Source organism: Zea mays, chromosome 3 (genome assembly GCF_902167145.1).
Source record: "Zea mays cultivar B73 chromosome 3, Zm-B73-REFERENCE-NAM-5.0, whole genome shotgun sequence".
NCBI lineage: Eukaryota > Viridiplantae > Streptophyta > Magnoliopsida > Poales > Poaceae > Zea > Zea mays.
The window spans coordinates 194,588,192-194,600,312 of record NC_050098.1 but is presented as its reverse complement, the minus strand read 5'-3'; the positions used below and the strand labels follow the sequence as shown (position 1 = coordinate 194,600,312).

General features: G+C 51.4%; 2 protein-coding genes across 2 annotated transcripts; one reads left to right on the top strand and one right to left on the bottom strand.

Annotated features, from left to right (window-relative positions):
- The first annotated feature begins 3,935 nt into the window (after positions 1-3,935).
- Positions 3,936-5,682, top strand: LOC100273713 (putative protein kinase superfamily protein). The gene is made up of 3 exons (NM_001148124.2): positions 3,936-4,240; positions 4,328-5,064; positions 5,147-5,682. The coding sequence occupies exons 1-3, from the start codon at positions 3,973-3,975 to the stop codon at positions 5,453-5,455; spliced, it is 1,314 nt and encodes a 437-aa protein (NP_001141596.2). The 5' UTR covers positions 3,936-3,972; the 3' UTR covers positions 5,456-5,682.
- Positions 5,683-5,998: 316 nt separating this feature from the next.
- Positions 5,999-8,285, bottom strand: LOC103651121 (polyphenol oxidase, chloroplastic). Its single transcript, XM_008676720.4, has 2 exons — positions 7,356-8,285; positions 5,999-7,227 (listed from the first exon to the last, which is right to left on the bottom strand). The coding sequence occupies exons 1-2, from the start codon at positions 8,229-8,231 to the stop codon at positions 6,310-6,312; spliced, it is 1,794 nt and encodes a 597-aa protein (XP_008674942.1). The 5' UTR covers positions 8,232-8,285; the 3' UTR covers positions 5,999-6,309.
- Positions 8,286-12,121: the final 3,836 nt, after the last annotated feature.

Below are 12,121 nucleotides of genomic sequence, written 5' to 3'. Positions count from 1 at the left end.
AGCTTTGTGTGGAGTTGGGAGAGGATTTGATCTCTTTGGTGTGTCTTGTATTGAATGCTAGCTCTTGTAAGGTGTAGAAGAGTGGAAAACTTGGATGCCATTGAATGTGGGGTGGTTGGGGTATTTATAGCCCCAACCACAAAAAATGGCCGTTGGGAGGCTGCTGTCGCATGGCGCATCGGACAGTCCGGTGCGCCACCGGACACTGTCCGGTGCGCCAGCCACGTCAGCGAGCCGTTGGATTCTGACCGTTGGAGCTGAAGTCTTCTGGGCCATCGGACAGTACGGTGCGCCTTCTCGCGCGTGCCTGACTTCTGCGCGCTCTGGAGTGCATTAAATGCTGTAGCAGGTGACCGTTGGCGCGGAAGGAGCCATTGCTCCGCTGGCACACCGGACAGTCCGGTGAATTATAGCGGAGAGCCCTCTGAATTTCCCGAAGGTGGCAAGTTTGGAGTTGGAGACCCTGGTGCACCGGACACTGTCCGGTGGTGCACCGCACACTGTCCGGTGACACACCGGACAGTCCGGTGCGCCAAACCAGGGCACACTTCGGCTGACTTTGCTCCTTTCTGTTTGAACCCTTTCTTGGTCTTTTTATTGACTTATTATGAACCTTTGGCACCTGTAGAACTTATAAACTAGAGCAAACTAGTTAGTCCAATTATTTGTGTTGGGCAACTCAACCACCAAAATCAATTAGGAAATAGGCGTAAGCCTAATTCCCTTTCAGTTTTCCCTAGGCGAGGTGTGACTATGTCTCTCGCTCGGGGTTGGCCTCGAGCGATGCGTGACTGCATCTCCTACCGGGGGTTGGCCTCGTGCGAGTTGTGTAGTTTGTAACAGTTACCTCCCGAGGTTGACCTCGGGCGAGCCATATAGGTTATAACAATTACCTCCCGAGGTTGGCCTCGGGCGAGGCGTGTAGGTTGTAAAAGTTACCTCCTGAGGTTTGCCTCGGGCGAGTCGTGACTGCATTTCTAGCCCGGGGATGGCCTCGAACGAGTCGTGACTATGTCTCTCGCTCGAGGTTGGCCCCAGGCAAGGCGTGACTGTGTCTTCTGCCCGAGGTTGGCCTCCAGCGACGCATGACTACATCTCCCACCCGAGATTGGCCTTAGGCGAGGAGTGACTGTGTCTACTGCCCAGGGTTGGCCACAGACGAAGGGTGACTGCGTATTCACCCGCGGTTCACCACGGGTGAGACATGACTGCGTCTCCCACCTAGGCTTGGCCTTAGACGAGCCATGACTGTGTCTCTCGCTGGGGGTTGGCCTCGGGTGAGCCGTGAATGCGTCTCCTGCCCGCGGCTTGCCTCGAGCGAGTCGTGAGTGCGTCTCCCACCTAGGGTTGGCCTCGGGCGAGCCATGATTGCATCTCCCGCCTAGGGTTGGCCTCAGACGTGTGGTGACTGCGTCTCTCGCCTGAGGTTGGCCTCGGGCGAGTCATGACTTCGTCTCCCACCCAAGGTTGGCCTCGAGCGAGCCGTGTATGTTGTAACAGTTACCTCTCAAGGTTGGCCTCAGGCGAGCCATGTAGGTTGTAACAGTTACCTCCCGAGGTTGGCCTCGGGCAAGTGGTGACTATGTTTCCCGCCTGGGGATGGCCTCGAATGAGTCGTGACTGCGTGTCTCGCCCGGGGTTGGCCTCGGGCAAGGCGTGACTGCGTCTCCCACCCGAGGTTGGCCTCCAGTGAGGCGTGATTGCGTCTCTCGCTTGAGATTGGCCTCAAGCGAGCCATGACTACGTCTGCCCCCGGGGTTGACCACGGGCGAGGGGTGAGTGCATCTCCCGCCCGCAGTTGGCCTCGAGCAAGCGGTGAGTGCGTCTCTCTCCCGCGGTTGGCCTCGAGCGAGCCGTGACTGCGTCTCCCGCCTAGTGTTGGCCTCGGGCGAGCCGTGACTGCATCTCCCCCTGAGGGTTGGCCTCGAGCAAGGCATGACTGTGTCTGATGCCCGAGGTTGGCCTCGGGTGAGGCGTGATTGCGTCTCCCTATCAAGGTTGGCCTCGAGCGAGGCGTGATTGCGTCTCCCGCCAGGGGTTGGCCTCGAACGAGTCGTGACTGCGTGTCTCGCCCGGGGTTGGCCTCGGGCAAGGCGTGACTACGTCTCCCGCTCGAGGTTGGCCTCTAGTGAGGCGTGACTGCGTCTCCCGCCCGAGATTGGCCTCGAGCGAGCCATGACTACGTCTCCCACCCGGGTTTAGTGTCGATGCAGAGGGGAGAAACCCAAACCTTCTTGACAGGGAGAGTGAAGAGCGTGACAGTGACGACAGTGATGGTGAGGTGGACGAGCGAGGGCCACTTGAGCATCATGGACACGAGTAGCCTCTAGTGTTAGATCTGAGCCTATCGCAGTCCTCCCCTTCCTCCCTGCCTTCCGTGTCATCTGCCAGAGGGTTTCCATGCGATGCCCTGCTCCTAGATCCGGTGGAGGCGAAAGAGGCGAGGGGGCGAAGGAGAGGTAGTGAGTTAAGGCATTAGCCATGGAGGTGGCGACGATGTTTCTCCGAGATCCGGTGGAGGCAACGACGGTCCTGCTCCCAGATCTGGTGGAGGCGGCAACGGTCCTGCTCCCAGATCTGGTGGAGGTGGCGGCGGTCCTGCTCCTAGATCCGATGGAGGCAACAGAGGGGAGAGGAGCGTGGGCGGCGACAAATGCGGTCGCATCACGAGCGGGATGTTTTCACGGGGGTGCTCCGAGCGGTGCGGAGATGAAGGCGAGCGAGGCGGGTGGGCGTCGGAGGTGAAGGTGGGTATCGGAGATAGGTATGTGGATGCTGACTTTACACTCTTGGTAGGGAGGGCAGCATGCCGGGCGTCGCTGGTGAGGCGCGGGGCAGGAGGCACGGCGGCCGTCGGAGGATGTTGCAAGGGAGAGGGTAGGAGAGGGGGCGGAGGAGCACGGCGGGAGAGAGAGAGAGAGAGAGAGAGAGAGAGAGAGAGAGAGAGAGAGAGTAGGAGACACATCAACTCTAGTCGTGAGATTCGCGGGGGTGCTTGGGCGAGAGTGTGTGCGTAAGGGTGGGGGTGCGGACACGGCTAACACGGGCGGGGGCGCGAGTGCGAATCAGGGTGTGGATGCAGACGCTAGAATCTTAATAGAGTAATATAGATACTTACTCCCTTCATCCACATAAGTTTATCTTTCTAGGTTTGCCCTAAATCAAACTATTTAAACTTTGACCAACAACATTTATATAATTAAATTATTTGAAACTAAAAAATACATATTATGATAGTTAAGTCATAATGAATCTAGTAATTTTATTTTTATACTGTAAAATCTTATAAAACATGTGATGTAACCGATCAAAATTGATAGTGATTAACAAACCCAAACACACCAAACTAATGTGGCAGAGGGAGTAAATAGATAATTAGTCTACTTGGAACAAGTACATGTCCATGTATCCTATGTTGTATGTTCCAATAATATTTCAGGTTGGGGATCTGAGCCGATTCATGCGGCCGGGGAGAAGGTACTATGGTGAGTTCTGTTTAGTCTCTACTAGTTAGTTGTCCAAATATCAATACGGTTTTTATATATCATACAGGTAGATATTCGTTCTTTTTTTTATCGTGTTTATTTAAAAAATAAACAAACAGATGATAAATATTCAAAAACGGATGTAGTATATTTATTCAAATACAATTATATTTTTTGTTTTCAATATATTAGTATACGTATATATTTATAATTTTTTGTATAATATAAACAGCAAGGATCCTCTACACCGCACGAAAAAAACCGTCAACATTGTGCAATATTTAGACGACAGTTTTCAGCGTAACTGACAGCGTAAGAACACTCAGCACTTTGCTAAATCTGGAATTCACGTCCAGAAAAAGGAACACGGTTCCCGTCCACAGACCCCACACCATCGTTAACGTAGAAGTATCGCCCAGAAATCTGGCCACCCTCCTCGCGCGGAACGACCCGAGGGTGCCCCGTCCACTCTCGTGTCGGTCCCGCGATGGGCATGTTCGCATCGGCCGCAAAGAGATACAGCAACGGCAAGAATTTTCTCCGCAGCGCGGGCGTGTGCTGTTGTTCGCCGTCCGCCTCCGCCCAGCTTGGTGGTGTGCGCGGCAAGGAAGAGACATCGACGTCGGCGCCAGCTTTCGCGCCGGATAGCAACAAGAAAAGGTGGAGGAAGAGGAGGTTCTGGAGAAAGAAGATGAAGGCCAGGAAGGAGATCGGCGGGCTGGTGGACCTCGTCAACGATATTTCGGCCAAGTCAGGTATATAGATCCGATTATCCAGCCACTCAAATTAAATGCATCGCATGCATGCAGAGGCTAATTAATAATGCAATGCATCGCATGCAGAGGAGAGCCTAGGGGTTAGCAACCAAAACATGCCCAGCAGGGCGCTGACGTTCAGTCAGCTGAGCGCCGCAACGGACGGGTTCAGTTCGCAGAACCTGCTCGGAGAAGGCGGCTTTGGACGGGTGTACAAAGGGCTCCTCGAGGACACCGGAGAGGTTATCGCCGTGAAGCAGCTGAACAGGGACGGGCTCCAGGGCAACGGCGAGTTCCTCGTCGAGGTGCTGATGCTCAGCCTCCTGCACCACCCGAACCTCGTCAAGCTGCTGGGCTACAGCACCGACTCCAACCAGCGGATCCTGGTCTACGAGTACATGCCCAGGGGCTCGCTGGAGGACCATCTCCTGGACTTGCCCCCGAGCTGGAAGCCCCTGCCGTGGCACACGCGGATGCGGATCGCGGTGGGCGCGGCGAAGGGCATCCAGTACCTGCACGAGGTGGCAAACCCGCCGGTGATCTACCGCGACCTCAAGGCCTCCAACATCCTCCTGGACGCGGACTTCAACGCCAAGCTCTCCGACTTCGGCCTCGCCAAGCTGGGCCCCATGGGCGACCAGAGCCACGTCAGCACCAGAGTCATGGGCACCTACGGCTACTGCGCCCCCGAGTACGCCATGACCGGCAAGCTCACCAAGATGTCGGACATCTACAGCTTCGGCGTCGTGCTGCTCGAGCTCATCACCGGCCGCCGCGCCATCGACATGGCCAGGCCGTCCGAGGAGCAGGTCCTACTTAACTGGGTGAGTTTCTCTCCTCTCGTCTCATTTGCGGTCACCGATCGATCGAGAACGAGAATTAAGCATACGATTTTCCTGCATGCAGGCGTCGCCTCTGCTGAGAGACAAGAGGAGGTTCGTGAAGCTGGCCGACCCGTTGCTGGGCAACAGGTACCCAGTGAAGGCGCTGTACCAGGCGCTCGCCGTCGCGTCCATGTGCCTGCAGGAGGACGCTGCCAGCCGGCCGGGGATCAGCGACGTCGTCGCGGCGCTCTCCTTCCTCGCCGACCCGCAATACTACCCTCCCGGAGGCACGGAAGCTGAACACAAGAGCACGCATAGCGGGACAGACAATGATAGCAGTCCTCCTAGGGCCGAAATGGTCAGGGCAGACGACGACATGAAGCATAGATGACCGTAGAGGGGGAGCTAATTAACGGGAAACATGGCAAAGGGAGGATTTGCAGAGCTGTCTGTCTGCTCTCTTCAATCTTCCTTTCGTAAAAGGTACACCACGTAGGCAGGATGTAACATCATTCAAGGAGTTATTGACCGATGCTGATTTTTAGCAGCAATGCAGCATGAAGTTGAGCTAACTGTATGACACAGATTACTCAGGTGAGAGATAAGCGGGTATTTGTGATGTTGTAGTTTTTGCTGTTAGAGCTGATCTCGATCTCCTTAAGTCTAATGCCTGAGTTCTAATTAAGGGCCATTGACACATCATCTCACTCACGCATGACGATCGGACACGCAAGACTAAATTACTTGGGCTTGATCCCTCCTCGCTCACGCTAGCTATAAGAAAGAAGACTCCATAACATACTAAGGGTTAACAGAGATTAGTAACCCAACCACACCATCGATCATATACATGAGCTAGGCAGTGAGATTGAAGGCCATCGCCACCACCATTCGTTTGTAACGGTGATCCATTAACAATGATCTTCTTCGATTCTGCCGATTGAAGTATATATGATGTTGTTTGGTTCACATAATTATAACATCAAAGTCTTAACAGAAGGCACAATGATCTTGCTGGCAGCCTGGCACTCGGAGTCGGAGTAGGTGTGAAGCGACAGTAGTAATCTATTCGAACCACAGCATGCACTTGGACAGTCCCGTGTAAACCAAGGAACAAAATTCTAGTAACGCCTAGAACAGATGCAACACGCGATGCAAACTCACAAGCAACGTCTGCTGCCAATCCATTTATTGCGATCTCTCGCGGAAATAAACTGCTTTATTTTTGCATGGTCAACGAATTCTTCAATGCATCAGCTCAATCTTGACGCCTCCGATCTTCACCCTACCCTTGCCTTGCCGCGGCACGAGGGTCACCACCACGCTCTCGTCGCCTTCGGCCTCGAGGTCCTCGAGCTGCTCGTTCAACGCGAGCCGCAGCTTGGTCTTGATCCCTCTCCCCTTCTTGGCGTGCCCGTGCCCGTGCCCGTGCCGGTGCGGCACGTTCACGAAGCTCCCCGCGAGCTCCCGCCCGCCCGATCCCACCGCGCCGTGGTCCTCGGTGTTCACGAACACGTCGAACTTGGCGGCCACGTCCCTGTCCACCTCGATGCCGTCGATGACGAGAACCTCCTCCTTGGAGTCCTTCTCCGCCTTGCTCCTCTTCCCCGCGACCGGCCTCTTCACCGTCACGATCGTCGCCTCGTCCAGCGTGATGGGGAACTCGCCCGCCTTCCTAGCGGCGGCGGGAGCGGCCTGCGCCGCGGGCGCGAGGAACGAGTCCGCTCTCCGCGTCCCGGCGGTCACGGTTGGCCTGGCGGCCGTCCAGTGCAGGGGTACGTCCTGGTACCGGTACCGCAGCCTGTCGGTGTCGAGCACGTCGCGCACGCGGATGCGCACCAGCTTGGGGGTCTCGTCGTACAAGAGGAAGGAGGCGTCTAGCCAGTCCGGGTCGGTGAGGTCCGTGTGGCGCCGGACGTCGAGCCCCTTCCAGACGGACCACATGCGGTCGATGTTGGCGTGGTGCGCGTAGAAGAGCGGGTCGAACCCGGCCGAGTAGAAGTTGCCCATGTCCTCGCCGTCCGGCTGGTTCGGGTCGCCGCACCAGATGTGCACCGGGCCATGCGGGATGCTCTCCACCGGCCCTGGCCCTTGGTTCGGGTCGTCGCCGGCGCGGTACGCGCTGCCGAAGAAGAGCGACGGCGTCGGGCTCAGCGATACCATCTGATCATCGAACATCGTTTTTGCCATGCACGTCCAAAGTTATGATCAGTTTTGGCAAGATTCCAAGACCATGTACTTGGTTTCGGCAGTTCATACTTCATAGCATGTAAACACACGCTGTTAATTACCTGACGGTACATGACCCTGAGGTTGTGATCAACCTGTTGTTTGTAAGTGAACCTCGGCTCCCTAACGTTGGCGTTGTAGTCGAGATTGATGAGCTTCGGCGGCGCGTGCCGGCTGTCACGCCGCGGATCGAACAGCTGGGATGACCGGTCCGCGTACATGGCCGGCATGCGCATCCCGTCCGGCGCGTCCCAGTTCCAGAACGGTACGGCGAAGCCGGGGTCGCCGATCAGGCTGCCCAGGATGCGCTCGAAGAAGTATAGGTAGCAGCGGTGGAAGGGGAAAAAGAGCCACGAGTTGTGCACCTGGAGCTCCACACCGGGGAACCCCTCGGGGCTGTACGACCCGTCGCAGTAGGCGCAGTGCACGCTCGCCTGCGCCGCGAAGCTGCGCGGGTCGTCCGCCGGGAGCGCCTTCATCGCAGCGATCCCGGCGTTGAACTTGGCGACGTAGTCCGTGGTGACCGAGTGCGCGGCGGGGCGCGTCCGGAGCGGCAAGGACGTGGCGTCGGGGAGGATGAAGTCCACGGGCAGCGCGCTCGAGGGCGGCGGGCAGCACGTCAGCACGTTGGCGCTCACCGGAAGGTTCGCTTGGCCGCAGGAAGAGATGTCGGGCGTGGCGACGGGGTCGGCGCCGGCGCGGCGCGCGGACGCCAGGGTAGCGGTGGCACTGGCACCGAGCGCTCCGAGGCCGAGGAGGACGTCGCGGCGGTCGTGCTTTCGGGCGTCTAGCTCGTAGCGTTCGCCTCTGGGAGATGCGCACGATACGCGCTGGACGGTAACGCGGCGAGGCCTGAAGCCGGAGCTCGTTCTCGGAAGGGATAGAGGAAAGGTGGCAGCTGGAGCTGGCTTAGCAATTAAATGCGACATGGATGCCATGTCCGGTTAAACTTGCAGAGCGCAATGGGTTAGTAGCTTCGGAGACGATGCGATATATATAAGCAGGCCGGTGCAGCATGTACTGCACGCATCGGCGGCGACGACGACGACGAGCGAGCTAGGTGCGCATGTGGGACTGTGGGAGTGAACAGTGCAGGAGAACGTGGGACGCCATCGTCAAATGCTGCATGTGGAGGAAGATACGGCCATACGGGGTAGTAAACTAAAGCAACTGTACTGTCTCTGTGGATTCGTCGGCGTGCACGTCTGCTCTGAAGATTTGTTAGACAAGCGGTGCTAATTTTGATGCTGAGTTTTGACTGAGCAATAGTTTTTTTCCCTGAATTGTGTAAACTCGTGTGGTGTGCGGGGCTGCGGGCCATGCCCAGGGAGTCAAAGGGATCGCACTCCTATGGTTTAAGCGTCAAATTGTGCTGAAATTTTTACACTTTGGAGTGTTTGATTTGAGAAATATGGTAAATCCATTGTCTTACCAGTTACCACTCCTTACACTTTTGTTTAGTTTGTAAGATAGAATGTATTGTATTTAGTGTAAGCAAATATAAATAATATTTCATCGAATTTCATTGGATGCACCATCTCATTTAGGCTGAGGCAGTTTCTCGAATCAAACACCCTCTTAAAACCACACACTCACCTCAAAATAGCACCACTATGTCCTAGAGTTTAAAACAAGTCGGCATGCATGCCAAAATTTGAATGGTCTAGACCACTTGCCGAGACTATCTTGTAGTAAAAGTCAAAGGTTGCTTGGAGCATCTAAAGCAATTAACAGAATTCAAATGGCCTAGACGTAGTTCGGATCAACCGAACCAATTAGCTCATATAACCCTTGCTATTGTTTATGGAGAGGTAATTGTGCCTCACAAGTTCATTTTATAAGGCATTATGAGCATTGAGACCGTTTGTTTAAGGGGTGTTTGTTTAAGATTATAATCTTTCTAGATTATATATATAATCTAATAAATTTTAAACTAAATGTTAATTTGAACTAAGTATTAATTTAGAATTTGTTGGATTGTATAATCAGGACAGATTATAACCTCAAACAAACACCTCCACTGTTCTATGCCTCCTTCCACTTGGCAACTCATAAGCAATAACTTGGTTAAGGGAATCGAACCAACCAAGGTTATAGCGAAAGCGAGCAAATTTGTTTCTATCTGATGATGGAAGGCTCTCAAATAAAATGAATCTACAACACACCAGAACACCCTAGTTGATACTATGGTAGCAATTTTTTTTGAAAGTTCTGGTCTTCTGGATAGGTTACCCGCTTGTATAAGGGTACCAATTACACGCGCAAGTTGCACCGACATGGCTGAACTCAACAGGTTGCGAGGACAGTAGATAAAATGGAAAAATTATTACTTTCTAAAGTCTACTGTAACAAAACACATTTTTCTTTTATGAAGAGTCTAAATTTAATAATTTCTTACAAAGAGCATCACTGATGATCCTTGATCCCCATATCATGCAGGATATTCCTTTGGTTACATGAACAGAACAGCAGGGCAGAGCAAAATACTCGTAGCTCGTGGGCAGTTTGACTCGACTCGTTTCAATTTTATCACGAGCTAACTAGCTGAGCATTTGTTAGCAAAACAAAGCCTACAATTATATTAGATTAACTAATATGTGATGAACTGTGTTAATTTGATGTTGAATTGATGTGATATATGAAACTGTGAGTATTACTCTTTTCTAGTGTTAAATTAATATGAAACTAGGTAGGTGCCCGTGCGTTGCGACGGCACATACGTTGTTGAGGGAAATCTGGCTCTCCAAGTCGATGACAGGCTATCATTGTTGCTAGGCACCATCAACTCATGCAAATCTGTCCCCTATCAAAGAACGTGCTGAAATAAAAAAGGCTTGTATGATTCATCATCATTGACTGATCAATTTTCATAACTACTGAAATTGTAGGCTCATGCCACACCATATGCGATAGCATCATCGCTTAGTCATTCACACAAGTAGAAATTGGATTTGCGAGAGCAGTAACAATAGAAGTGAGCAACCATCTATTTCATTGAAGGCTTCATTTTGCCAACAAAATAGTGGTATGAACAGCTCGAAAACTAATTCTAAAACCTAAAATCTTGAGCCACATTGTATATCATACTTATCTTCTACAAGACTGTAATACCCATGAACACCACCAGGAGCGGACTTAGACTTTGGCTGGATTCCAACATCCGCCTCAATACCTGTCAGCATAATTCGATCGTATGTCCCGGTGCTAATAACCTTGGCAAGTTCCACCCTGTGCTGCTTAGCTAGCTTCTTAGCGAGCCAGTTGGCAATGCCCTTCCTCCTCGTGGCACCAGTGCTTTTCTTGGAATCAGAATGGGGATGGGGAGGGTAGCTGCAGCTTGGAGCCCAAAAATAATCCTTAACTTGTATTTATCATCGAGTATTTGTGATTCCTATCAGGAGTTGTTTAGGGTCAACAAAAGCTCAAGAAGGAAAATACAGTAAAGTGACCTTTACATGTAAAAAATGTTTTACCTTCGTAGAGTAATCAACAAGACGCTTTATTAATTGTACCACCCCTTTTTCTCAGGTGCCTTCCTAATTTGTAGAAAAAGCAAAAAGAAAAAGAAATTAAGAAAGATCAATTATAGCAGTAGCAAGAATAAAATTAAAGCATACCGCAAGGAGTGGATACCAGTGATGAATACCTAGGCTGGTCTGTAGGCCAGGGGAAAATCATCTTTTTTTACTATCACTTCTGTTGTCAAAAAACCACCACCAAAGAATCCGACCTTGCAAGAAATGAGCAAGACTTTTAAGCATCCATAACTTTTTTACCATCAACACTGATATTCTTTTTTTCACCAGTGATAAATACCTAGGCTGGTCTGTAGGCAAGGGGAAAAAATCAAACATATAGACTAAATGAAACTTAAACAAAAAAAAACTGATTATCCAAACATAGCAATTAACCCGAGTGTTTAGCCTTGCAATTTTTTTTGCTTCAGTAGTAATGGGACGTCATCTATGTTGAGGCATGTTAAAAAATTAACTTGCTCCACGCAGCACTGTACTTGATAGAATTAATCTAATAAAACATCCACACAACACTGTACTTAATGAAAACATATTCGATATCCACTTCCACTAAATTAATTAACCCTCTACAGTTCAAGCACAAGATCACACCAGGGCCGGCCCTGAGCCTATGCGAGGGATGCGACGGCCCGGGGCCCAAAATTCTTAGGGGCCCAATATTTAGTATCTATAACACCATATAATACACCATTTTATACTTTACAAAACACATCTAACCAAATAACTCACACACCTATAATATTTACTAAATCCATCAAACAAATTGCAATCATATTTAACATAACATCAAAATTAACGGTTCAGATCATTGAATAACATCATATATTTTGCTCACTCAAATCTAACAAACAATATTATTTGATCATCCTTTAGCCCTGAAAGTCGCCTAGAGGGGGGTGAATAGGGCGAAACTGAAATTTACAAATATAAACACAACTACAAGCCAGGGTTAGCGTTAGTAATAAAGAAACGAGTCCGCGAGAGAGGGCGCAAAACAAATCCCAAGCGAATAAGCAAGTGAGACACGGAGATTTGTTTTACCGAGGTTCGGTTCTTGCAAACCTACTCCCCGTTGAGGAGGCCACAAAGGCCGGGTCTCTTTCAACCCTTCCCTCTCTCAGACGATCCACGGATCGAGTGAGCTTTCTCTTCTCAATCACTTGGAACACAAAGTTCCCACAAGGACCACCACAAGTTTGGTGTCTCTTGCCTCAGATTACAAGCGAGTTTGATTGCAAAGAAAGGATCAAGAAAGAAGAAAGCAATCCAAGCGCAAGAGCTCGAAAGAACAC